This window comes from Pocillopora damicornis, chromosome 11 (genome assembly GCF_964200805.1).
Source record: "Pocillopora damicornis chromosome 11, jaPocDami1.2, whole genome shotgun sequence".
Classification (NCBI taxonomy): Eukaryota; Metazoa; Cnidaria; class Anthozoa; order Scleractinia; family Pocilloporidae; genus Pocillopora; species Pocillopora damicornis.
Window position 1 is genome coordinate 18,636,899 of NC_142680.1, and position 27,113 is coordinate 18,664,011.

Here is a 27,113-nt window from a genome sequence, read left to right on the forward strand (position 1 = left end):
TCCTTTGTAACAACGATGGCATCAACACTTCAGCAAATGAATAGCCCGCTAGACACAAATTATCTATTACAGTTTTATTCAAACCCGTCTCTTTCTTCAAATAATATTTCCGGGTAATTCACCTCGCGAAACAAATTAACTCGCCTCGGCCCAAGGTATCGAGACGATTCAAAACTTACATATCTTAAATAACATTAAAACGCTTTATAATATTTCTCTACCTCCTTTAACTCAGTAAGCTTGGACCAGCCCTTACTAAGTAGGACAAATTACGAAATAATTTACGATAACGCCACTTGCAAATTTGATTACCAATATTCAGTAATCACCGAAACGTGTTTACAAAATGAAATGACCCAGTTTTTTGTCTCAATTATAAGAAGCCATATATGAGCGAATTTCAATTGAGTGTCGATAAATTAAAACCAAAGTAAACAAAATGCCAATTACGACACCGAAAAAAATATACCACAAGGAGACACTGAGAACCCAAAGTAAACCCGTGCAAACTTGTTTAAGCCCAAGAAAGCGCGAGCTTCATTGGCTGAGAAAGTACCAATGGTTTTCTGCATCAATCAAGGGGCAACGAAAATTAAATGACACTCAATTGCAACTTGCTCCGACAGCTAGTTTTTGACTCGTAAACTTAGTCAACCAGTTAATAGGATTTCCCATATATGTTCGCCTGTCACTGTTACCTCGGTTACAAAGTAAATATTATCCCACATCATCAGTCCACTTACTGCAAGGACATCTCAACTAGTTAATGAAACGTTTTGTTTTTTTAATTTTGGTCAGTAAGTTGGAATCTCTCATACATTAAATCTCGCATGGTTATGAATTGATAACAACTATATGTGTATACAATAAGAGCAAAAAATGTTCACAACGAAAATAAAAGTCATATTTCCTTACTTTTTTCCTTCACTTTTTTCCCAAAACTCCTGTTAACAAATTTTTTTCTTTTTTAAAAAAGAAACTGAAAATAATGATATTTTCACTGCTGGAAATAAATGCTACAAATAACGACGATGACATGATGTGGAATTCAGAAATATCAATGTACTTTGAAGATTTACTTCGACCATCTCACTACTCTACCAAAGCTTCTGTTAGGTTAGTGCCCCAAGGCCAATGAATTTTATTTTCATTGCCTTATGTCCAATCATTTTAAACAAGCGAAAAAACATTTATACCAAAGGAGCACTAGGCACCTTCCCAAAGAGAGTTCAAATCAAAGTCTTCACTATCAGAATGGATAAACAATGATGTTCGATCCATGTAGAAGTTTTCAAGCAAGTAAGTAGCATTCTGTTATTTGTCTTGGTAGTAACCAGTACACCGCCAATAATGTCCCTCTTTTTCTTTTTCTATTATTTTAAAAAAATACCCAATACTGAAATTTATCAATACGGTTCATATGTCTCAACAAGGTAAAGGTCCTTATAAATATTCCAACCGAGAACTAATATTTCTTAACGTCTTTTTCCAAATTAATCTTGTGTCAATGAAAACCTGTATGCATTTAGAGCGATTTTCATTTGCACGGTACCTTCTTTTCACGTCAAGACTAAGCACGAAAGTGTCAGATCTGATCACGAAGTTGGTCAGATCTGCCACTTTTGATTGATTGACATTCCACTTTTCGCACGGGAAAACAAGCCAGTCAGAACTGTACTGGACTCGGCTGGCCCATGCGACAAACACAAAGTCCTACAAACTTAACGCATTTGGAAGTCGAGCCGGAGACGAGAAATGAAGCCTCCGAATTCAAGAAAGTCTTCTTATTCGATCGAAGTTCCGAAACTTTACGATCACCTCATCACTTTACCCACAATGCTCCACCTTTCAACAATTTGTAACTTCGTTAGCAGGCCAAAGCGATGATGAGACTTGCACACATTTCCATGAATTCCATCGTGTGATGTGAGCCAGTTGGGCTCGTGAAACTATCAGAGTCTTTCAGACTGTTGAACGACGAGTTTGCAGACGATTTTCTGGATGACTTTCCCGATAGAGTTCCTTCCGTGTGTTCTGGAGGGATTTCCGGGGTGGGAAGGCTTTTGAAGTCCAGGAGGTAACTTTTATGATCGACCTGGTACAACTGAACGGCGATCTTGGTCTAGATTAAGAGAAAATGGATATCAAACTCTAAAGTGGTTTATATCCTGTATGCTAGATTGATTTGGTAATTTTTTTCCAAAGGAAAAACAAAAACAAAGAAATCAAACAAGTCACAGCAAACTAACTCTAAGAAGTTCAAGTGAAATTGTAGTTACTTACAAATTTTCCAGTTATCCTGTTTCTTCTAAGCACTCTCAAATTAAAGGGGTTTATGATTTTCCATTCCTAAGAGGACAGCAACAGAGACAAGACGTTATCCATGAAATAGAAAAAAACAACAACAAAAATTCAGTTTATCTTCTCAACAGAGACATTTCAATAAGCCTCTGTGCACTTTTCCTAAGGCAGGGAAGCATTGCAATTCATACCACACAAGCCTTCGCTGTGCAAAGAGGCGCCTAAATTTTTTATTCATAATAAAAAGCAATTATCACTCCGAAAAGCAATGAATCGTAAGTACTGCTCAGTAAGGAGCCTTATTCCTTCAAGACCGAGTTTTAAGCAAAGCCAATGTGTTATGGAATTCCTCTGGACAGATGTCAGTTTCCCTTCACCTCAGAGATAAATTAATTCTACTTGCAAAATCGAGGAAGTTTAACACATTTTTGTGAACTGGTTGGAGTGAATATCAAACTTACATAACCTAAAGACATCATTGCGCGGTAAACTTCACCCATAATATCATTTGGCTTGCTCTGTGATCGAATGCCTGCACGTGGAAGAAAAAAACAGTTATTTAAATACCTAATTATTCTCCTTCAAAGCATTTTTAAACATAATTAGAGAGTTGCGTGGTGTTCCTAAACCTTTCCATACATTCAGTGGACTGCAAATCGTTTTTCGAACTCTCAACGAAATCACAGTTGGAAAATCGCAATTACATGATTGTATAGTGGGCGTTTCCTCGAGACAAGCTACAAAAGCAGGACATTATAAGAGGATAATCTAAAAGGATAATGTGCTCAGAGACGCAGAACAAGTCTTGCCTACGAGTGTCGTGATAAACTGCACAGTTCAAATGTTCAAAGCATCCTTATAGCCGTCACAAAGATAAATTTTTAGGTCCGTCCCTCTCGCAGTAGAAAACAATGATTGCAATTAAATTGAAATGTTTCGATTACTGAGAGACAAAAGAAAGATGACAAAAATTCAGGTTTTTTCTTGTATTTGATTGATCAGTTTTAAGTACAGTCCTGTAAATGACCCTGTAAATATATCTCTGATAGCATTTAAAGTTGCGATTTAGATAGAAAGAAGGTTTATTAGGTTCCTGTGTCAACAAGGAACCACAGGTGTACCAGGGTGCTCATCCTTGAAGTATAAACCTACCCAAATGCCATTTAGGTCGCTTTCCAAGTGCTAGCCTCAGGTATGGGATTTTTTTGGAGGGTGTTGTTGGGTTAGAATCTGAAAAGAAAGTAGGAAAGTAGTAAGCTTAAGATTGTTCCAAAATAATTATACATGTACAAGTAAATGGAAAAGATGAACAGTTACAGAAATACAGTCACTCTGGCACTGATTCAAGATAACAGTATTCTGCAATCAGCTTAAAGACCTGCAATCAATGCAGACCACTGTTAACGAAATTTGGGATCAAAAAGATTTCTTGACTCCTTGTTTATTATCAGAAGCAGTTAGTGATGAAGAGACATGTAAGGTTCTCTTCAGTAAGAAAAACAGTCTATAGATTTAACAATACAAAATATTACAGAAAACAACAGCAAAAGCTTGTAAGCCATTAGAGTTCTTTCTAATTGAATGCAATGTAAGAGCCACAAAAAAGTCTAGACTTACTGGATCTTGCTTTAGTCATGGCTGTATTTGGAAAACTTTCCTTTGAAGACACTGCCTTTTGCTGAAAAAAGGAACATGTAAGAGCTGAGCCTTCTAGTGCTTTAGTTACAAGGATTGGAAAATTTTATAACTCATGACTGCCCCTCCTACAGCCCGTGTAATGTTCAAAGAACAATTTTATGCCTCAGAAGTTTGCCCTCTATTAATTTCTTAACTTGCAAGGGGACTGAACATATCATAACTCAATTTGTGAATTCTAAAATCTAAGCAGAGACTGCTATGAATTTTACCAAAAGGATTGTTCCAGACTGTAGATTTGACAAGAAATAAAACACAAACAAGGAAAGATTTCCAAGACATTCCATTCTCTCCTGTTGGGGCTGACTAGTGGCTGAATGAACAAAGTGATATTTATTGGGTCACATGGCTTGATAGCATGTGGTTTTTGTGTTAAAAGTGGTTTCGTTTCGGAGACCGTGATTGCTGTGTTTGTTTGTCACAGTTTTTTCTACTATGTATGAGTTTTACAATTTCCTTTTACCCCAATGTACTGATAATTTAGCTTTTCTTCATTCATTTTTACCATGGACATAGATCAATTCAACATGACACAAAATGGTAGAAACGTCTGTAATTTGAAAGTTGTACACAATCATGAGCTGACCTGGATTAACCTGTCGTGGTCTACAACTATGTATGCGTCAACAAAGCTCTCTGCAAATTGTCCCCTGGGATAAGATCCTCTCCCTCTTTGAAGATCTGGGCAACAAACATCACAACATTGCTACAAAACTTACCACAGGTGATGCTGGTTCTTTAATAAGAAAGGAGGAGATGGGAGGTGAAACAGAAGAGTAGAAGTCCTTCACATTACTTTCTCCCTGAGCTGCTGCAAAGACAATCAAAAGTCAGTCAATGACTTTCTTATTTCATAACAAGTCATAGCCTTCTTTCCACTATCTCCAAAAAAGATTAGACAAGTACCATGCAAAAATAAGGCATACAATGAGTTAAAAATGACATGTACTTCAGATGATTACCTAGACATAAAACTGCACTGTTTTGAGGATAAAATATAATAACAGAGTTATAAAGGGGGTCATCGCAAGTTTTTTCAAAACATGGAGTCTGTGATTCCCTCCAGAATTCTAAGTCGGTGCCTCAATCTGACCTTAATTGTCCCAAGCAAAAGTTACATGCACCAACCTCCCAGAAAGTTGAGATCCTTGTAAAATGGCAATTATATGTATCAAAATTCCAAGATTGCTATCTAATTGTGATAGTGACTTCTCAAAAAGCACCACCATCACAGGGTTGCAACCTAATTTTCCTTTTAATGACAGACTGGCATGGCACAAGCTTGATATTTTTACTAAAACAACTGTTTTGTGTACATCAAATAGTTCCTCAAAATACAGCCATCCTGAAGAGTGACATACAAAACCTAGCTTACCAGTAGGTTTATGAATAAATCTTCCTTCAAATGTCACCAAACCATCAAAATTTCTGTTGTGTTCACTTACCCAACATTTTCATTCTCTTGTTGTCAAGTATCAGATGATAAGCAATCTTCAGTTGGTCATGAGGATCTCCATTTTTTATTGCCCATCGCACATCACTTTCACTGCAGTTTAGTTTCTGCAAAAACAATTCAAGAAAATATTTCCCTAAATTTTGTCACTGAACCAAAGCACTCAACATTTCACTTCTGTAGTGTTCAATTTAACACAAAGTTAAAAGGTCTCTGACATGAAGTGATTTAAATAGAGCATCAATTTGTACATTGGGATCCAGTTATTCAAAGAGCAGATAATCCTATCCATCAAGTTAAGTTTTCAAGCAGATAATCCTATCCATCAAGTTAAGTTTTCAAAAAAACATACTAAGCTATGTGCAAGAGAGAGATCCATTGAGTGAATACAATGCACACATCACTGTAATCAAATAAATAAGAGAATATTATAGTTCTATTTCTATTCATGTAGGTTAGCTTGTCACTGTGTTGTGTTTTTAAGCAAGGTTTGAGCACAAGGTGACCTACACCTCTAATCAAATGGCATTGCTATGCCGGTTGTAAATTACTGAAAGAATCCTTTTAATTTTTTCTGAAAGGAAATATTCCATGAAAAGTAACTGACCTCACACACTGATGCTAAGCACTCCTGGTCTACCATATCACTTTCTAAGCAAGATGATGGGAAGAGATAAACTGGTAGATCCTTCTTGAACCAGTCATGATTCCTAAAAATGAACAAAACACATGGGTAGGAATCACAAAATTGAAATTTTCATGGCAAATAATGTTTCATATGGGCGCTGTTGTCCACTGTTTTTAGTTCAAAATTTAGGTTGGAATTTCAGTTTTGCGGAAGCAGGAAGATGGGAGTACCTGGAGAAAACCCCTCAGAGCAAGGTCAAGAACCACCAACAAACTCAACCCACAAGTGACACCAAGTCTAAGAACTGAACCTGGGCCACAGTGGTGGGAGGCAAACACTCTCACTGCTGTGTCATGCCTGCTCCCTTAACCCTTTAACTTCCAGAAGTGATTAACAAGTAACTTCTCCCTATAATATCCATACACTATACAGCAAACAGGTAGTGAGAATACTCAAACTCATCAGGTACGAGATACCACCTCGATTGAACACCAAATTCTTGTAATCAATTTACAAGGAAATGTGTAGCAGCCAGAGGGGAGAATTACTAATCAGATCTTGGGAGTTTAAAGGTTAACAGTACACTTACTTAATTTGCTGCATTGTTGCTCTCTTCATGGGATCAACGCGTAACATTGATGATACCAGACTGCTTGTCTCTGATGACAGATGTGATGGTATATAAAATACACCTCCTACAAAGGGAAAACACATGTAGGAAATGGTTAGAGCACTTAATACAGTTTTAAGTCAATGTCTGCTTACAGGCCAACTTTTAAAGCAAAGAGTTTGGATTTGGGTTCTGGCTGGGTCATTGCTTTATTTTCTTGGAGAAGAAAATTTACCCTGGGAGTGTCTCACTTCACACCATAGTACAAATACAGGAGGAACAAATATACATTTAAATGAAGACTGTTGTCAACTGGAAACTACAACTAACATTTATTTTAACCCTTCAACTCCCATGAATGACCAAGACAGAATTTCTCATCACAATATTTATACAATATCAACTAGATAAGTGATGAGAATAAAGAAAAATATCAATTTGGGGATAGTTAGCTGATCCAATACTAAATTCTCTGAACTAACATTATAAGAATTGCGTGGTTGACAGTGGGGAGAATTACAAATTTGATCTGGGAGTTAAAGGGTTAAAGTTAACAAACCTTTTATTTTCTTGAATAGGGTTGGTATATGTTCATCATCAAAAGGAAGCTGAAAAACGTATCAGACTTGATATTATGCAAAGAAAAAATTGTAACTTCTATAAAACGATCATAGTTGTGCACAGTAATATCAAAAATGTACATAAACAAAAACCTTGGAATAAATGATTAATACTTACACTTCCACATAAAAGGGCATAAAGAATCACCCCACAGCTCCATATATCCACCTCTGGACCTGCGTAAAGTCTAAAAATTTAAATGAACAAATTTCAGTCACTAACTTTGCATAAATCCACTACAGAGTACGTTTCCACAAATCCAGATTTTAAAATGAGAGTATCCTTATAGGCCTGAATAACTTACCAACCCTTTTAACCAAGAACAAACGCTACGTAAGTTCCCCCAATAATTTCACACTGCAAAAAGAATATGATTTGATCTACTTTGATTTAATTTTTTCACAAAAAAGTCTTGCAGCATGCAAACTTACTTTCCAGATATAACTTCAGGGGCTGCATAATTTGGTGATCCACAACTTGTTCGCAGGAATTCACCATCCGTCATCATGTTGGATAATCCAAAGTCTGCTATTTTTACATTTGCTTGGGCATCCAGAAGGAGATTCTCAGGTTTAAGGTCCCTTGATTATATCACAAAAAAGACTATTACTAATGTAAAGTATTCTTTGGGAAAAAAGACAATTCCTTCATTCTTGATTCTCAAAAACTTTTTAAAAAAGTTTCATTGATTAACATGGTTGAGGCAAGAATTTGTAGAGGGTGTTCAGGAAATTTGTTTTTAGTAGAAAAGCAGACGAATTTTCCACTTTTTGCAAAATGCATTCCAGTGGTATTTTACAATCACCAAATCAAGGAACTTTTGAAGCTCAGTTTCTGGCATGATTTTTAAAAATAACAGCACCTGGTTTATAAGCAAGTACATGTAATAAAGATAAATAATAATAAATTAGAAGAGGTATGGCAATATTCTCAAACCTACATGCACACTACCTATATATAAAAAAAATTACTCTACCTATGGACTACCATGTGTCTATGGCAGTAATCCACTCCTGAGATAATTTGTTGGAAAAATCTGCGAGCCTCCTTTTCTTGAAGCTAAAATTAACAAACAAAAAAAAATCAAAGATAAGTCGAGTGCATTACACAAAAATCTGGAATTAAGATGATATGAAAATAATGAAAGTCTGGGTTTCACCCACTGTCAAGGCTATTGCACACCGTAACATGCCAGAACAATCAACCCTTCACACCCAGACATCGGTGCGCATATTCTCCAAATTGCTCTTTACACATTTCTTAGGGTGCTAACAGGGAGAATTTAATTGGCAATTAGAGCTTCATTAGTCAGTGATCTTTCAAATATTCTCATGCCTTTTATTTCTGATTCAGGGGTGAAATTATGAGGAGAAAGAGGATGCTACTAACTCTTTAGGGTCAAAGAGGTAATTAAAACAAGTACAGCCAGTCTCAAGGAAAGAAAGAGGAAGAGGTACTTTGGGTAATTTCGATATGGGATGGCTGGTAAGGTTTCCAGATCCTGACCCAGATCCTGTAAACAGAAATACACTGTAACATTTTTAGCTGTGCAGTTGAGTTTGTGACAGAGGTATAAACAAATCCACAAACAGAAAACTACCTTTCCATGTTTAAGGATGTAGTCAAACAGTTCTCCTCCAGACACATATTCCATTACCATAAATATATCAGATGGAGTACTGATAACTTGATATCTAGAGAAAAAAATTATATTGTTAAGTTACAAAAAACCCTTAGTGGCTATGTTATAATTGTAAAAAATGCTTCAAACAATTTTCTGGTTTTGGTTTCGGAAACTAGTCACTGCCAGATTTTTCCTTCTTTTTCTTGAAATCATTATTATCATTAGCAGAAATCAAACTAGTTTGAAAATTTTTAAACAAGAACATTTCTCTCATGAACACTTCAGCCATGAGTCCTTATTCAGCAGCCAACAATCAACAGAGATAGGATGAACAGAAGGAAACTAGAGAATGGAATGCATGGGAAAATGCTTGAAACTTACTGCTGAAAAACTTCTCAGACCTGGAAAAAGTGCTATTAATAAATCTATTTAGTAAGTCAAAGATCCAGCTATAGCACACTTTTGCCATTCCACATAAGAATGTCTGCTGACCAGACAAATTATGGTCAAGTCACTGACGGTTCAACTCGTCAATGCCAACTTGCCGACATATAAAATTGAGTACAGACATCAGCGAGTTAGTCTTCAATCCAATACAATATATTAGAAGTTAAACATATGGAAAAGTAAAAGATCTTTAGCAAAAAAACAATTTTTTTTCTTCCAACAAAGTTTATAAGGATCTCACAGTGAACAAAGCAAGGTAAACATTGCCAATGACTATTAAAGCTTCAGACATGAACAAGTTATTGTGTGACAACAACACTGTTAAGACTCATCATGTCAATCAGTCAGATTTTTTTCAGAAAACTTGGCTTTCTAGACAAGATCTTGAGTAAAAACCAATTCATTTTATTTCCAACAAAGCTTATAAGGATCTCAAGGCAATTAAAGCAAGGCAAACATCGCCAATGACCAAAAAAGCTTTAGATACAAATGGATTATTGTGTGACAACAACACTGTAAAGACTCATCAATCGGTCAGACTTTTAAAAAAAAACTTGGCTTTCTAAACAAGATCTTTAGTAAAAATCAATTCTTTTTTTTCCAACAAAGTTGATAAGGATCTCAAGGCGAAGAAAGCAAGGTGAACATCGCGAATGACTAAAAAAGAATTGTTTTTTACTTAAGATCTTGTCTAGAAAGCCAACTTTTCTTCAAAAATCTGACCAATTGACATGATGAGTCTTTACAGTGTTGTTGTCACACAATAACTTGTTCATGTCTGAAGCTTTTATAGTTGTTGGCAATGTTTACCTAGCTTTATTTGCTGATGTCTCCACTCAATTTTATATGTTGGTGAGTTGGCATTGGTGAGTTGAACTGTCAGCGACTTGAGTGGATACTGACCAGACAAGTACACCAGACCATAAGCCAAGGGAAAAACACTTCTGTTGAATTCTCCTTTAAAGAAATCTTGTTGTGTATTTTGTTTTGTTTTTCCAAATTGTTTCCTTTGTCCTTCTATCGCTATTTTATCAATACTAAAATTGACTTACAGTTTAATGATATGAGGATGTCTAAAGAGTTTTAAGTTTTGAATCTCCCTTCTTATTTTGCCAACCACATCAAGATTCTTGATCTTCTGTCTGTTCAGGATTTTCACAGCTACTTTGTGGCCTGTCAGCTGATGAACTGCCACTAAAATTTAAGTACATATAATATCTATTAAAATAATTAAATTCTGCTGTAGAATGGGGATTGGAAATCCGATGATGGCCAATCTCATTACAATGTAATCTGTAGTCCAATGAGAGAGCATCAGAGTTCAAAAGTCCTTTTACACTTGTATGGTTTGTAAACTCATTTCATTTCTCAAAGAAATTACCAGCTTATCTTTTGTAAATTATGCATACCTATGCAAGAGAATAAGAAGAAATTTGAAAGAAACAGTTTTCTAGAGTTTAGATAATCAAAACATAAAAGCTATTCCTCACAGAAACTCAAGATTTTTCTAAAGCATCTATATTTATTCCCCTACAAAGATCAAAATTTACCATCTCCAATTCTAATCGTAAATATAATTTATTGTTTCATTCATGTACATCTCTTTGAATTGATCAGAACCAACAAATGGGGATTAAAGAGATTATAAGCGATATCAAAATTAAGTGTGAATTAGCTGAGTCATTAATTCGTCTACAAAAACAACTTCCGAATTTAGTCGTAGCCAGATGAGTGGATTGCCCGGGCAAAGTCCATAAACTTTGGATCTTCTCGGTACAAAAATTGCCCTAAAATATTTCAATGTTATTTGGAAGCATAACAAATCTTAATCTAATAAATATGTGAAATTTTAGACAGGTATGGTTACAAGAATTGGGGAAGAATTCTCATGATTAAATTCAGGGATTTGGAAATCAGTCCAATACAAATTACTTATACACAAATCGTAAACAATATCAACAAGAGGAAAATGTTCAAAAGATCTGCGGTAGCCTTCAATTTCATTTTTTACTTTTTACTTTCATGCTTCTTCATAACTGGCTTAGTTATGATTCAATAACCGTCTTCAAGGCTAGCTGCAAATGGTGCGGTTTTTGACGCATTTATGAAATCGTGTCAACGGTTGTAAAATCCTCCGCGTGTGACAATCGGTGAATGCAAATGATTGTAAACGTGGATGGCGGCACGAACTGCCTCCATTTCACCTTAAAAGCCACAAAATACTGAAAAAACCGTTATCAGCACTTACGTTTCACTTTCCCAAACGTTCCAACACCTAAAGTTGTTCCAAGCAAATAATTTCCGATACATAATTTCGCGTTAATAGTTTGATCTCTACGTTCTTTCGCCGCCATGTTTGGGTACGGAATCACGTGGTCCACCGCTTTCCTTCGGCGTCCAACAAGAAACCGAGGCATTGTGGTCTACCTTGGAGACCATAAAAATTATGGCGATCACTGTTAAAGGAGTGAATCTCCAGTGGAATTTATCCTCAGAAGAGATCCTGAAACGAACTGATGAGCTGATCGAGAAATCGAAGAAGGTTTACGATGCTGTTGGTGCGTTAAACCCGGACGATGTGACATATGAAAACTGTTTGAAGGCAAGTGAACTTTTTGATCGTTTCTTCCTGATCCGGCCCTCTTGACAATTCCTGCACGAGTGTTTCACGTGTGTTGTCCGCGATCGTCAGTGATGTTCTTTCCGTTAAGATGTGCACGATCAAGTGAACTTTTTGTTAGAATTTCACAATAAAGGAAAGTTTTGACGGATAATATTTACCACGTGCCCTGTAAAAATTATTGACTTGATTTTTCTGCTGCTACACTAATGTTTACCACAACACTTCAGTGCTCCGATCAGACTGTGGAAAAATAAATCTCACTAACTAGACTAGACTTGGTTAAAGACGGAAATATCGAATTTCTAAGTCCTAACTCCAAAAAATATTATTTCAAATTAAAAAAAAATGAAATTACACGTATTAAAAAAGTCGACCTAATTACTTAAAAATGCGATTACATGCAAAGGTTTTCTATTTTTGACTAAACCAGATGGCTTTAAATTCACTAGTTATTTGTAATATTTTTAGGATTTCGCAAGAAAGTGTGAACATCGCTTAAATTACATGCCAAATAGGTATATCTGCACGTGGAGTGCGTGCATCTAAAATTTACGGAACGAGTTTCAATCATGAAATCGTTATAAATTAAAAAATTGGACAAGGGGTTATGTTTTACCTCCACGTGCATTTTCTTTCGTAAGGGTGCATTATTACAATCAGGCACTGTAATCTCCCCCCTTAGCCCTGAGGCATTCCATTACTTGAAGCATTAACAGATCACTGATGCGTGAAGGATCTAGCTTAAATAAATTTGCATAAGGAATTAAAAATAAAAATATATTATCTCATTTAGAACAAGCTGCATAGCTAACCCTTTCACTCCCAGGGTTGATGACCAACAATGAATTTCTCCCAACAATATTGATACATTCTTGCATGGAAAGGTGGTGAGAAGAAATATAATAATTTATCAACCAGGGAATATTGCTTGATTTGATGATAAAAAATTGTTGGAGAAAAAAATTTTTCACAGTAGATGGTGGTATGGTAGACAATGTGAAGAATAACTTTAATGAGATAATCGTGGTTGTATCAACTGAGTTGGTAATGTAAATTGGCCACTGTAAATAGTTATCAATTCAGTTGATAGAACCAAAATTAACTCCCCTACCAATGCAGCACTACAGTTTCTTTAGAAACTTAATACCCCTTTTAATTCAATGTTAGGAATTGATTTTTAGATGGTAAAGGTGATATGGGGTATATTCTTTAATTCAACAGCAAAGTAGGAAAAAAATTGTGTCTAGCCCTGAATGATATATTTTTGTGCTTCTATATTTCCTTAGGCCTTGTCTGATGGCAATGCTGAATATCATACAGCAAAATCAAACTTGGACTTTCCCCAGCATGTTTCCACAGGTAACTGGAACCCTGATCAGAATGTTTAAGTCCAATACCTCTTTCCTGAGGTGGTTCGACATGGTGTTTTTATTTGTAGATACCAAATTCTTTGACTGATTGCTGCTTTCAAACATTTTCATTTGTTTCACAAGCAATGGTATCAAAACATTTCATAAGAAGTTAAGGTGGCTCTGAACCATAAATTCAGAAGACACTATAAATATAAACTAGACTTGTAATCTGATGATCCTGGGTTCAAGTCCTCCACCCTGCTATTCACTGTATTTGTTCTCAGTTGCCGCCAGTTCAATTCCTCAGGTGTGATGTGTAAATAACCAACTGGTCTGCATCCTGCCAGTTGGGATTTTCAAGCACTTTATGCCAATATTTCAGTCATTGTAAAGCACTATTGGATAGCAATAGAAATAATGCTATATATAAAATAAAGTCTTTAATTTAAATAAATCCTCCCATACTAGTATTTACAGCAGCAGTGTTCTAAATGTTTGGTTTTCAATAAATTGATTTCACTTTTTTATCAAATACATTATAGATAAAGAGATCAGAGCAGCCAGTACTGAGGCTGACAGAAAACTTTCTGAATTTGAAGTGGAAGTCAGGTATTTCAGGCTCTTGCTTCTACAATAAGAATTGTTTAAATTAATTTCACCTGAAATTTGCTAAATTCAATATTAAAAGTAGAACAAAAGTGTAGAGTGTAGGCTTGCTTTTTCATGCTCATGACAAGTTCTTTTTGGCTACAAATTTTGTAGGAGATTTTTCTTAAACAAAGTTGTTTTAGGTGTATGTATCTCAGAAATGAGTTTATTTATGAATGGAAAAAAAATGATTCAAACATGTGGTCCATCTGAATTTAATCCTTATGTATATTATTTTCGTTTTTCTTTTTTTCATTGTTCACAGCATGCGGAAGGATGTCTTTGACAATCTTGTAGTTTTACAGGTAATTAAAAAGTGACAAATTTGATGATTCTAGATAAGACACAATATTGACTTCTGATGATACCAATTGTCGGCAGGGTTGAACTACAAAACACTCGTAGCAACTACAAATTTCCTAATTTTGAAGCAATTGTGAAAATTGCAACAATTACATGAAAACAGGTTTTGCCAATGTTGACTTCTGCATCTTGTACATCTTCATGCTTACTTTTTACTTACAGTGCTGATTGTGAACATCTGGAGATTATTTATTTTACACAGGAAAGACACAAGGAGCCATTGTCTCCTGAGGCTGGGCGTGTTTTGGAAAGGTTAATAAAACTTGGAAAAAGAGATGGTATGTTGTAATATGTCATCTTGCTTATGTATCATGATGATATGGTTGCCCATGCTAATAGTACAGCTGTTTAACTCACTTCGAGCTGTTCCTGTTAAAATCTTGTGAGGTTTATGATAATGTTTTTCAATTAAGCAGAGAAATAATGAACAGTTTTGCAGCATTTGTTTCAATGTCTTGGCCGTAGGGCGGAGTAAACCAGATGATGTTTCAGTGACCCACTCAGCTTTAACAACTTCTCCCTGATTAGTTGAAATTTTCTCAATACTTGTTTGCAGGATAATGTATGGGTATTATAGGGAGAAGTTCCATGATAATCACCTCTGAGAGTTAAAGAGTTAAATGAAACTCTTAATTTGAATTGACAATGAAAGGCACAATGTACAGATCAGTTTGTGAAAACTTGGGTTGAGAAATACAGTAAAATCAAAGCCTCCCTCAAGATGTTTCTACAGGCTGAGAACAAATATCACAGCATCAAAGTTAAAAAAAGGAGAAAAAAAAGTCAAGACAATTTGTGAAACATAACATGATGGCTTGACCACTTTTGTTCCTGCTATTTCTTCTGAAGTAATACTAAATATAATGTGCCATTATTTGATTTGCGTGATATCAATGTTTTGTGTATTTTCCCACAGGTCTTCATTTACCAGCCGAAGTTCAAACAGAAATCAAATCTATTAAGACAAAGATGAGCGGTTTATGCATTGACTTTAACAAGAACCTCAATGAAGAAAACACAATACTGGAATTTACAAAAGCAGAGTTAGGTATGCACTCAATGTATAATTAAACAATTCATTTTATATTTATTAGTGCATTTCCTGGCGAACTTTTTATCTCCCAGAAGTGATGAACTAAAACAAGCTATAGAAGCTCAGAATAACCTGAAAACAGGTTTTGCTTTGCCACATCAATTTTTCAGTGGTTGTCCTAATCAGTGATTTCGATTCAACCAATATTATTTTTTCCTATTTTTGTCAGCCTTGGTTATGATTTAATCATGACACATGGTTTCCAGTTATTTTTGGCCGTACTGACTTTTTTGTTCCTTTTTTCCAGTTGATTTGCCAGATGATTTTATAAACAGCTTAGAAAAGGTATCACATTGACTTAGATGTTGATATTATTAAAAGTAGCTTTGTGTTTTTGTGCAATAGTGCAAATTCTCAACAATGCAGTTGCCAGGGGAACCAAATGTTGGGTTCAGTGTAAAAACAAAGAATAGTAGCATTGTAAAATACTTTACTTAAAAACTGCAAATATTCTTAACCATCACTCCTATATAAAAAGTTCAGGTACCCCCTACTTCCTGACAACTGAAGGATGGCTTTGTGGAAAAGTTTGATTATACAGTTGTATAGACTGATCAGCAAGGTGGTGCACATATTGCAACCAACGAAGGAATTAAGGTGGCTGTGATCACAAGAGGCTTCACAAGCCCTAACAGATCACCAGTGACCAGTTTTTAATGATACCCCTGCTATCACTAATATAGATATCTTTTGATTTACTAACTTAAATCTTATTTTTCAGACAGATGCTGGCCTGCACAAAGTCACTCTAAAGTACCCCCATTATTTTCCAATCATGAGGAAGGCATCCAATCCACACACTAGGCAGAAAATAGAATATGCATTTAACAGGAGGTATGTGCAGGATTTAACTATAGAGACTGCAAATATGGAGATACATCTATCTCGTACGTTTTAAATGTCATTTAACCCCCTAATTCCCTATAATATCCTTTCATTAACCAGCAGACAGGTACCGAGAATACTCAAACTTATCAAGTAAAAGTTTATCTTGATCTAATACCAAATTCTTTGTCAAATTTACACAGAAATGTTTATTGGCTAGAGGAGAGAATTTAAAATCAGATCCTGGATGCTAAAAGGGTTAAATCAACTTAAGTGACATTATGACACCATGACCATGTGGGGCTTGATCATTAAATTTATTTTAGAACTATCAAAAAAATTACTGTGGGTAATTGATGTTTAGACTGAGCTAACAGCTTCACTCACCCTGAGATACTGTATTATTGTTGCAGATGTATACAAGAGAACACTCCAATTTTAGAAGAGCTTGTAGAACTGAGACAAAGGGTTTGAGAGATTTTAGTATCTTTATTCAATATTCACAGATGATATTATATGATATTACTGTAGACAAGTGATTAATACAAAAAAATTTCTTTTTGAAGATGGCAGATCTTCTTGGTTATCCAACACATGCAAGCCACATCACAGAGGTAAAAGCAGTTCATTCTTGTGCACTTTGCGGCAATTTTTTTCTTGATATTTCAAAAGACTCCAAATTGATGATGGCAATGGATTTATTAGTTATTGTACTGTTATAATAAATATTTTGTGTGTCATTTTAGTTGCGGATGGCTAAAACGGCAGAAGCAGTTTCTAGTTTCCTATCAGAGTTGGGGAAAAAGTTACGACCCCTTGGTGATGCTGATTTAGCTGAAATGCTTCATTTGAAAGAGGCTGAGGTAAGTTTTTTCTTTCATCATTTTTACCTACATGTATGACTACAGTACCTTGGTGTTTAAAATTTGCCTCTTTCAAATAACCCTAACCCTATCTTTTCCATCTTCATCCTTTTTTTGACTGTCTATTGCAGTGCAAAGAATTAGGGCATGATTTTGATGGAAAGATCAACTACTGGGACATGCGATACTACATGACCATGGTAGAGGAAAAGAGTTACGCTGTGGACCAAAACAAGTTAAAGGAATACTTCCCTCTTCATGTAGTTACCAAGGGTATGTTAACCGATTTTCAGCTATTCAGTTTTACCAGCAAGTACCATGTACTTGGTGTGCTTCTCAATGCTTGTAAACCTCAGGGTCCCTTTGTTCAAGGGGCAGATAATGCTATTCAATGCATACTTTGTTATCCAGTAGATAAGAGTTTAATCCTTTAACTCTAAGATCTGATTGTTAATTCTCCCCTCCAGCCTTTACACAATTCCTGGTAAATAACTTACATGAATTTGGTATTAGGTCAAAATAACAACTTCTACCTGATAAGTTTGGGTATTCTCATTAGTCCTCTAATTACTTTAATTCACTTGCCAAGTTGTTACCATACAGTTTGTTGTCAGACAGTTAAATAAGCCAATCACATTCAAAGTTGTCGTTTATATCAACTAAATGAAAATTGTAATAAAACTTGGCTATTCTCCTTTTCCCTGAAATTGCAATTTTTATGATTAATTGGTAATGACTATGTCATCCAATTCGATCTGTAACCATACTCATGATATACAAATCAGACTTCCATTGGGCAGTCATTCTGTTTTGTTATCACTCTATGATTACAGACCAAACTGGACTCCACTCAGTCCTATAACCATTGCTTATTATGTCTTTCAGGTCTGTTGGAAATTTATCAGGTTTGATCATAGTTTCTTTTTAATCACAAAATTTATGGTGTAGTGCATGTATAAATGCAGTTTTTTTGTCCTATTTCTTCTTTCATGTTGTTTTTGTATATCCACATTTGAACACCTAAGTATATTTTAACCACTGAAATTAACACTTGATATGCTGGTCATATCAGCAGATGTTGAGAATTGAATAACTTCCGCAGTTTAATGAGAAAGGGGTCTGAATAGTTCTGTTGTCATGAGTTTACCATTCTGGCCTTTAGATAGTATAACAGTAGTTATATTTATGTGTTACTCAAGGCCTGATCCTGTAGACAAGGATTCCTGTATCACAAAAAGCTTTTGCCTGTAAGGTGGGATTGCTGGGTAACATCAAAAGCTTGAACTTAACTCTGAAAGACCTGAACCTCTTAGGGTGGGATTCTTGTGAACCACTTCAATCTTGAACTGTAATTGGGTTGTATTTCTGTGCTTCATGCGAGGCCTGAAATTACTTATACTACCCAAAGCTTGAGACTTGGAAAAGATTTCTTGCTTGACACCCACTATATATGTTATAAAGCAAGTGCTTAGCAGTCGTGGCCTTCGTAGTACATTACTTATAATAATACACATGAAAAAAATTACACACTTCTGATTGGCTGAAAACAAGTGCATTTTTCATGTAAGACGAGTGCAAATTACAAATAGCGCACGTTGCCAAAATTTCTTCTGTTTTCATTTTCTGTGGTACATATTTCATACAACTTATCGACAAGTTACATGATTTCAAGAGCAATTTGATGTAAATAAGTACTTATTAATATTTTAAGGCTACAAATTGCATTCGCCCTACATGCTCGTACAATTTTGTTGTTTTTGAAAATTTTTCTTGTACTTATTAACACCAAATTGCACTCAAAATCATGTTGTTACATGTACATATTCATCACGAATTTTTCTTCAATGCGGTATTTACAGGAACTTCTAGGATTGTGTTTTGAAGAAATTGAAGATCCACAGGTGTGGAATAAGGACATACAGATGGTATGTATCTTCACATTGATAGTCAGAACAATATTATTATATTTTTCGTCTCAAATATTTTTATTTTAGGTGCGGTTCAGTGTTAAAAAACTCCTGATATTTTCTCTTTATTTTGTTCAAACAGTTCAGTGTTCAAGATGCAGCATCATCAGAAATTATAGGATATTTCTACTTAGACTTATTTCCAAGAGAAGGGAAGTTTGGTCACGCAGCTTGCTTTGGACTTCAGGTGAATAACCACGTTTATTTTACCTCTAGAATATTACGCGTGCTGTTATTGGTCAAATTAGCGAGGGGTATTCTGTTGCATTGCACCCTAACATTTAGAGCTTGTTAAACTTCTATGACACAAAATAGAGGAGCTGGGGCGGATCCAGAAATTTTTGATTGGAGGGTCTAAGCTTTGATTCAGAGAACGCAGAATTCCTCTTTTTCGCGGCAAACTTAAAATTCAGCCAGTTGAGAAGTGATATGGGATCCTGCCGCTGAAACAATTTCAGGTCTGATAAAATAGAGGTGCGATAGGAGCAGCCAAGAGGGGAAAAAAAAGGGTTGGGTCGGTTCGCATAACGAACGCGTTTTTCACGCGACCCGACCCAACCCAACCCTCCCTCTTGTTTTTCTGACTCCTCCCCTACTATCACGTCATATTTACTGTTTTACTTCGTTTTACTTAATGCACGTTTGGAAAAGGTCATATGCTGAAATGAATTATAACTACCTTTTTTTTTTAGCCCGGATGTTTACTGGCTGATGGCAGTAGGCAGGTAATGGTCGCTTCTATTTTTGTATACCATTTACATTTATTAATTATTCTTGCAAGTTCACCTTCTATTGGTGTTGGTTTTGAACGTTACTCTTCACATCAACTGTGACCCGGCAATATTATTTCAGATTTCGGTTGCGGCCATGGTGGCCAACTTTACAAGACCATCGGGCGACCAACCATCACTACTGACGCATCAAGAGGTACGATTTACAATTGCGAAAAAAAGAAATCCTTAAGCTTCGTAGGAGCTTCGTGTAACCTTCTGTATGGGCTCATAAATCGACGTGTACAATCCATGTTAATCTTCTCCATCCCTCGCCAATTTTGTTCCCCTCTTGGGTTATCATCGCCTCTCTTATGTTTTTCAATTACCAGACCAGTATTTTGTAGTCATTTACTATTTCTTGTAAATCTTCTCCATCTTTTTCTAGCTTTGTTCCTTCTTGGTTTGTTATCGCCTCTTTTGGGTTTTTCTATGTTACTAAACTAATATTTTGAAGTCATTTACAATCCGCGTCAATCCTCTCCATCCTCTGTTATCCTTTTCCCAACTCGATTTATTATTGCCTCTTTTGTGTTTTTCTATCTTACTAAACTGATTTTTTTTTTTGTAGTCATTTACAATCGTTATCAATCCTCTCCATCCTCTGTTACCCTTTTTCCTTCTCGGTTTCTTATCGCCTCTTTTGTGCTTTTCTATCTTACTGAACCGATATGTTGTAATCATTTACAATCCGTGTCAATCTTCTCTTTCCTTCACCATTTCTGTTCCTTCTTGGTTTCTTAACACCTTTTTGATGTTTTTTTCTACTTTGTCAAACTAATATTTTGTAGTCATTTACAAATCCTTGTAAATCTTTTCCATCCCTAGCCATCGTTGTGCAGTTCCTTCCAAGTTTATAACTGCCTCTTTACTTTTTTCCTCTCTTACAGTAACAAGAGAATATCTTGTAGTCATTTTAAATCTGCGTTAATCTTACCACTTTCGTTTTTGTCTACTCAGGCAAATTATTATGTTTATATAATTATTGTGCGACATTCCTTCAATTCAAGGTGGAGACATTTTTCCATGAGTTTGGCCACGTGATGCATCAGCTATGCGCAAAAACGGATTTTTCAATTTTCAGGTAAATCTTTTGATTTTTAGTTAATATTTTCTTTCATAAAAGATTGTGGCGCCCCACTCCCCCCTCTTAAGCCCTAAAACTAATAAAATCCCTGGAGGGGCTTAATAGGGCGTTGCTTCCGGCTTTAGCTGGAATCTTACCGTGTGTTGTCCTCTCTCAAATCTGTAGTGGTACGAATGTGGAAAGAGACTTTGTCGAAGCTCCTTCTCAGATGTTGGAGAATTGGTGCTGGGAAAAGAAACCTCTTCATCGTATGTCAGCCCATTACAAAGGTTTGTTAAAAGGCTGTGAAAAACAGCGCGACCTAAAACAGGATGTGTCAACTACTAAAGTATTCAGAGGATTGTTGCTCATTCTGGGTTTTTAATGTTTTCCTTAAAACGAAATCTTCTGTTGCAGATTCCAGTTCAGTTCCAGACGAAATGCTGGACAAACTCATAGCCTCTCGCAATGCGAATACAGGCGTGTTTAATTTAAGACAAGTAGGTGATAATGACTTTTATTGCTATTACAGTCTTTGTTCAAGGCTTTTGGATGTACCAGTGCGAAGCTTTTGTAATTAGAAATTTACCTTGAGAAATATTGGAAATATCGTTGTTAACGTTAAAAATCCTTGTTTTCTTATTAACAGGTTTTGTTGGCAACATTTGATCAAACAATTCATACTCAAGCTAAGGTATTATTTCTATCTTTATGAACCTTACATTTTTGTGGAAATTTGTAGAAACATAATCTGATTTTAGCCTGAACAGTGAACTGTCTCGTTCAATCCCCACAGGCAAACACTGCGGAGATTTTCTCCAAGCTTTCATCCGAGATACTCCGTATACCGTCTTCACCAGGTGGGTTCAAGGGTCGTATAGCACAATTTTAACTGAGTTTCAAATTTATCGTAGAATAAAATTTCAAAATGCATTTTCTTTTCTTTACTCTGTGATTGGTCTGGAAAGCTCGCGCTACCCCCTTAACCAATCAGATGTAAAAGAAGAAGCTTTCGTGACTTGGTCACCCGCGTTTTCCCGCGCTCCGGGTAGATTGTTTGTTTTGCCATTAAAACTTCTGTGATTGGTCTGAAAAGCTCGCGCTACCCCCTGAACCAATCAAATGCAAAAGAAGAAGCTTTCGTGACTTGGTCACCCGCGTTTTCCCGCGCTCCGGGTAGATTGTTCGTTTTTCCTTTAAAACTTCTGTGATTGGTCTGAAAAGCTCGCGCTACCCCCTTAACCAATCAGATGTAAAAGAAGAAGCTTTCGTGACTTGGTCACCCGCGTTTTCCCGCGCTCCGGGTAGATTGTTTGTTTTGCCATTAAAACTTCTGTGATTGGTCTGAAAAGCCCGCGCTACCCCCTTAACCAATCAAATGCAAAAGAAGAAGCTTTCGTGACTTTATCACCAGCGTTCTCCCGTGCTTCGAGTTGTTTGTTTATTATGCCTTTAAAAGTTCTCATAGGCTTCCTGTGATTTTTTTTTCTTTTGTTCCAATCGGCCGATATGATTGCTTTGGGTTTGGTTTGTCGACACTTAATCGAAATGGCCTCTAAATGTCTTGTACTTACAAGATTCCAGAAACATCGACAAGTGGATTTTTTGGGGTTCAATGAGTCAATGGTTTCTAGGGCAATCATCTGTCATTCTAAAATCGTATGGGTTATGGAGCAAAAAGAACGTTCAACCTACCAAAGAGGCACATTTTTTTTTCTCAATAACATTTAGTATTACTACTATTATTATTATTTTTGTTATCATTATTATTTTTGTTATCATTATTATTATTATTATCATTATTATTATTTTATTTCGCGTGTTAGCGAAGGTAGCTGGTGCAATCCGTGAAAGCCCTTTGGTTTTCAGCATGGCTAAAAGTTTTGCTAGCCTCGTAGAACAGAGTCCATTTTCCAGACCATTCGGTCACGTCGCGGAGTACTAAAACACGTTAATCTGTGGCTTAACTTTTCTTCTTTAGACACCAACATGCCAGCCTCTTTTGGTCATTTAGCTGGAGGATACGATGCACAGTACTATGGATATCTGGTGAGAGATCATCTTAATTATTTTGAATATGAAAACGATCTTCGTAGTAACGAGCCCTACTTAATCAGTAGGTTTTTCTTCGGGGATACTCGGTTGGTCTCCGGAAAACTTTGGTTGGCGATGCATTTGTTATTTCTCAACTGGATCTAAACCTTGGTTGACTTTTACGCCTTTTCTTTGTCTTCCAGTGGAGCGAAGTTTTCTCATCGGACATGTTTTACACCAGGTTTAAGAAGGAAGGAATCATGAATCCTTCTGTTGGGCTCGATTACAGGAAATTCATTCTTCAGCCTGGAGGAACTCTTGTAAGTACATGTAAATGGAAAATGAAAATATGAAAAAGGGAAAAATTTAAAAATAAAAAAATTAAAAAGTGACCCATACAGTAAGGAAGTTATCTCAGTTTTCGTAGCATGAAGGGACAAGGGGATTGCTCAAGACTTTCCCTAGATGGGATCCCAGTCCATCGCAGGGTTACTCCCCCCCTTTCGGTTTCCCAAGCCTCTCGACTTCTATTAAAAAAGTGGTTTTTTTTTTTTGTGTGCGTTGAAAGTGTCTAATAAGTGTTTTTTCTCAGGACGCCTCCGTCATGCTGAAAAACTTTCTTGGTCGTGAACCCAACCAGGAAGCCTTCCTTGAGAGCAAAGGACTCAAGAAATAGCAACAGTATAACTTATTATTGGAATTCAGTTTTTCAAAATACTCGCACTAAAACCACAAGACTTTGTTGCCAGTGAGAAAGAAGACATCATTCCTACTTGAAACTTACCCACTCTATCAAATGGGTGTTTATCTTCTCTACCATAAACTATCGTTACATAAGATCGGTGTACAATTGTCTCTTTTAAGGCCAGTGTCTCTTAGTTTAATTTGAATTTTCAATATGAAATTGTATGTTATTGAATAAGGTTACATAATTTCGTGTTAAAATTGCGTGATACTAAATGTTGTAGTTGACTTAAATTCTGTAACTTAGTTCTTTCACGTAATTTAATTTCTAATTGAAAATTCTAATTTCATTTAAATCTCAAGCTGATGTGTGAAGAATAGGGAAAATCTCAATGTAACACCGTATGACGGTGTAAGTTAAGGTGAAGTACGTGCAGTAAACTATTTTTTTTTGCTAATGTTGGCCAGTTTTTTTGTTGTTTATCGCGAATTGGCATTTTCGAGATCTCTAGTTTGCTGTGCAGGTTTACTCTGTCGACAGAACACTTGGGGTTCCTTTGTAAAATGTTTGGCCGCCATTTCGGATTGTAGGTTGTGGAAGATTAGAGCGAAGAAACAGTTTCTTCCAAGGACAACTTGGTTTACGATAGCGAGCCTTTAGAGCAATTTACATCTAAAGTGATGCGGTGTTACGTTTATTCTACTTTACTTTGCTCTCTGATCAGTGCTTGAAACTGCGCCATACTCCAAAGCAATTAGATGATCGAAAACTAATGACAACTGAGGCAGTTTTCTTGATTTTATTCTTCACTGGGTACTCATTATACTCCGCTACTCATAGCCTCTTAGCGTTTCTGATCGAAATGAGCTATAATGCTAACTCTCTCCCCCCCCCCCCCCCCCCAATCTTAATAAGGCATCTGCGCTGCACGCTGGGTCATGTTTGAAGTATTAAGGTATCCACCAACCACCACGTGAACCCTGCCAGAAACGTCATTGTGATATACTTTAGCACAATCAAATATCTGACCATTAGGAACCTACTGACAACCTTGTTCATACCCTTAGACCTGTAAGAGAGTATTTTAAAGAGATCGCAGGAAGATTTTGCGTTGCATAACATTATGTCATAAGACGAATATGACGTCATTGTGGACAAAAATACACCACGGATTATGGTCACTGCGTCACTGTGCATCTCGAGAGATGTTCCAGGTAATTGAAAAAGTTATTACATTTTTTAAAATCAATTTCAGTCTTCTCCATCCTTGGCCATTTCTGTTCCTTCTTTGTTAATCATTTCTATGTTTGTGTTTTTTCTATCATGACAAGCTAACATTTACAAGTCTTCCAAGTTAGAGGACGAATGATAGCTTGGCACTGCGCATCGCTGGAATAATTTGTTGATTTTGGGTGCGTGGGGTCTGGGTATAAGGGTTGACGCCCAGGTTATTGATTACCAGACTCCCACCATCTCGTGTCGCTCACAGCTTTGTAAACGGCATGTCGCAATTGCGATGCTTATGATCAGTTAGAGTTTCTTTAATGGCGATAAAAAGATACGTACTAGCCCAAATTGTGACCAGTACACTGTTTATCACCGCTACCAGAATGTGTCTTTTCCACGCTTTCCGCCAAACTGCTATTATCGGCATGTTTTGGTAGCGAGTTTCAATCATTATGGACAAGCTGGTGAAAAACCACTCAATGGCCAGTGGGACTGACGTGGTTATTGCAAAAGACTGAAGAAGCTGAAGTGGAGAGTTGTCACTGGAGTAAAAATACTCATAAAAGTAGAGAAAACTATTGACAGAAATGATAGCAATTGATTCATAGAGCATGCTCATAATGGCAATATCCGCTGCCAGTCTTTCGCGGCGAGGCGTGCGAAATCCTCCCCACAGAACCCTCCTCTTTTCAAAAATCTGGTGGCAAATATGATCTATGAAAACCATGCTGCTGCGCTCGATGACCTCTGCGATGCCATGAATAACTCCAATTACCACAACGGACTTGAATTTCTGATTCAGACCAAGATCCAGTTGTAAAAGTCTCAACATCACCGCTGACCCGAGGTACAGCGGCACTAACAGCACGAATGAAGTTCCCGGATGACTGATACGCGACAACCGCTGGATGCATATGCGGGAGATACCTTTAACAACTACTGTGATGAGCGGAGTGAATATGGCGATGATCATTTTGCCTGATCTGTCTTCTTTGTTGAATGCTGGATAAATGAAATACGAAATTAAAACAGCTGTGATGTAGGACAACGTAACAGGTGTTGTTAAAATAAAAAGCAACTTGACCTGTGTCTTGCGAGGACCTCCACAAAAGTGCTTAACAATAACACAAGCTTGTAAACAAACACATAGAAAAAATAACACTACTAACGGCACTTTTTCCTTCGGGGTCAACTTTGTACGAGTGATTCCAAACGCTTGAAAGCAAATTCTATAGATCGCATCCAGGGTATAAAATGCCAGACACAAAAGACACAGTTTAAGCTTCATTCCAGAAATTTGAAAAGGCCGGAAGTAAAAAAGACAGTTAAGAAAAAACCAGTAAAAATATAAGGAACAAATGATGACTTCTGATATGGTTCGCATCCATTGCAGTTTTTCCGGGATAAATTTTATGGAGTAACTTTCACATTTAAGCAATGTTTGATAACTGAGGTAGTATACGACAATGGAAACTGTGCCAACCGCGATTGCACCGAGAATTGATATCAAGAAACCAAAATAAAACGATTTCCAAAGTGAACACAATAACGATGGTCTCAATCTTTTCCAAGCCATCCCTTGATCATCAAGCGGTTCATGATACAAGCCTTCGTCACTTTCTGTTGCAATGGCATTTAACATTCTAGCATCTGTTCTACCAGAGCTTAAATAATCGAGAGTTGTTGCGTTTTTGTTGCTATATTCCTGGTAAATAATTTCTCCGTCAATTGGATGACCGTACCACTCCAAGCCTGTATCGGTTAAGGGGTCGTACTCAAATAAATGAGCGCTTTCTACGGCCTCGTCAAAATCATAATGCTCCGCCACACTTCGAGTGAAACAGTACACTACATGACCAACAAACTCTATAAACGTTTGAAAATACATTTTTGTTGAAAATCTTCTGCGGAGACCAGAGGCATGAAAGTTTGATTTGACTTTGGCACAAAATGGAGTTCAGCTCATACCTTCAAGAACTTTTATACCGTTCGTCAAAGCGTCAGAGTGTGGATTAAATATTTCAATTTTGACGACCCACTTAATTGCGACACTTTACTCAACCGTCAATTATTTGCATGTATTACGGAAACTGAAAATAAAGAATGAACTTATGACGCACGACAACAGTAGATAAGAAACTCGACGGTCGGAACCACCTAAAAAAAAGGGTCGAACCACCGAAAAAGAAAAGGGGGTTTGCCGAGAAAGTAAAGAGCA

At 36.5% G+C, this 27,113-nt stretch overlaps 3 protein-coding genes across 4 annotated transcripts; 1 reads left to right on the plus strand and 2 right to left on the minus strand.

The window, feature by feature from the left end:
* Nucleotides 1-59: 59 nt before the first annotated feature.
* LOC113674454 (5'-AMP-activated protein kinase catalytic subunit alpha-2) lies at nt 60-11,966 on the minus strand. 2 transcript variants are annotated; one of them, XM_027190931.2, is made up of 16 exons: nt 11,628-11,966; nt 10,432-10,573; nt 8,909-9,002; nt 8,285-8,367; nt 7,740-7,889; nt 7,426-7,495; nt 7,247-7,295; nt 6,667-6,772; nt 6,057-6,159; nt 5,442-5,556; nt 4,716-4,807; nt 3,919-3,979; nt 3,454-3,531; nt 2,763-2,833; nt 2,284-2,349; nt 60-2,122 (listed from the first exon to the last, which is right to left on the minus strand). In XM_027190931.2, the coding sequence occupies exons 1-16, from the start codon at nt 11,794-11,796 to the stop codon at nt 1,868-1,870; spliced, it is 1,704 nt and encodes a 567-aa protein (XP_027046732.2). In that variant the 5' UTR covers nt 11,797-11,966; the 3' UTR covers nt 60-1,867. The 2 variants fall into 2 exon arrangements, with proteins under 2 accessions (XP_027046732.2, XP_027046733.2); XM_027190932.2 differs by having other exon boundaries at nt 4,716-4,804; nt 11,628-11,870.
* On the plus strand, nt 11,776-24,125 carry LOC113674458 (thimet oligopeptidase). The gene is made up of 25 exons (XM_089186654.1): nt 11,776-11,981; nt 13,289-13,361; nt 13,897-13,963; nt 14,268-14,307; nt 14,568-14,643; nt 15,282-15,413; nt 15,706-15,743; nt 16,180-16,292; nt 16,697-16,751; nt 16,850-16,897; nt 17,030-17,146; nt 17,278-17,419; nt 18,032-18,051; nt 19,006-19,071; nt 19,196-19,300; nt 19,806-19,838; nt 19,966-20,040; nt 20,894-20,967; nt 21,136-21,239; nt 21,367-21,449; nt 21,599-21,643; nt 21,746-21,809; nt 22,931-22,998; nt 23,187-23,303; nt 23,576-24,125. Exons 1-25 carry the CDS (start codon nt 11,826-11,828, stop codon nt 23,657-23,659), a joined length of 1,995 nt encoding a protein of 664 aa, XP_089042780.1. The 5' UTR covers nt 11,776-11,825; the 3' UTR covers nt 23,660-24,125.
* A 326-nt stretch (nt 24,126-24,451) lies between these two features.
* Nucleotides 24,452-26,939, minus strand: LOC113674455 (uncharacterized). The gene has a single exon (XM_027190934.2). The coding sequence runs from the start codon at nt 26,781-26,783 to the stop codon at nt 25,152-25,154; it is 1,632 nt and encodes a 543-aa protein (XP_027046735.2). The 5' UTR covers nt 26,784-26,939; the 3' UTR covers nt 24,452-25,151.
* Nucleotides 26,940-27,113: the final 174 nt, after the last annotated feature.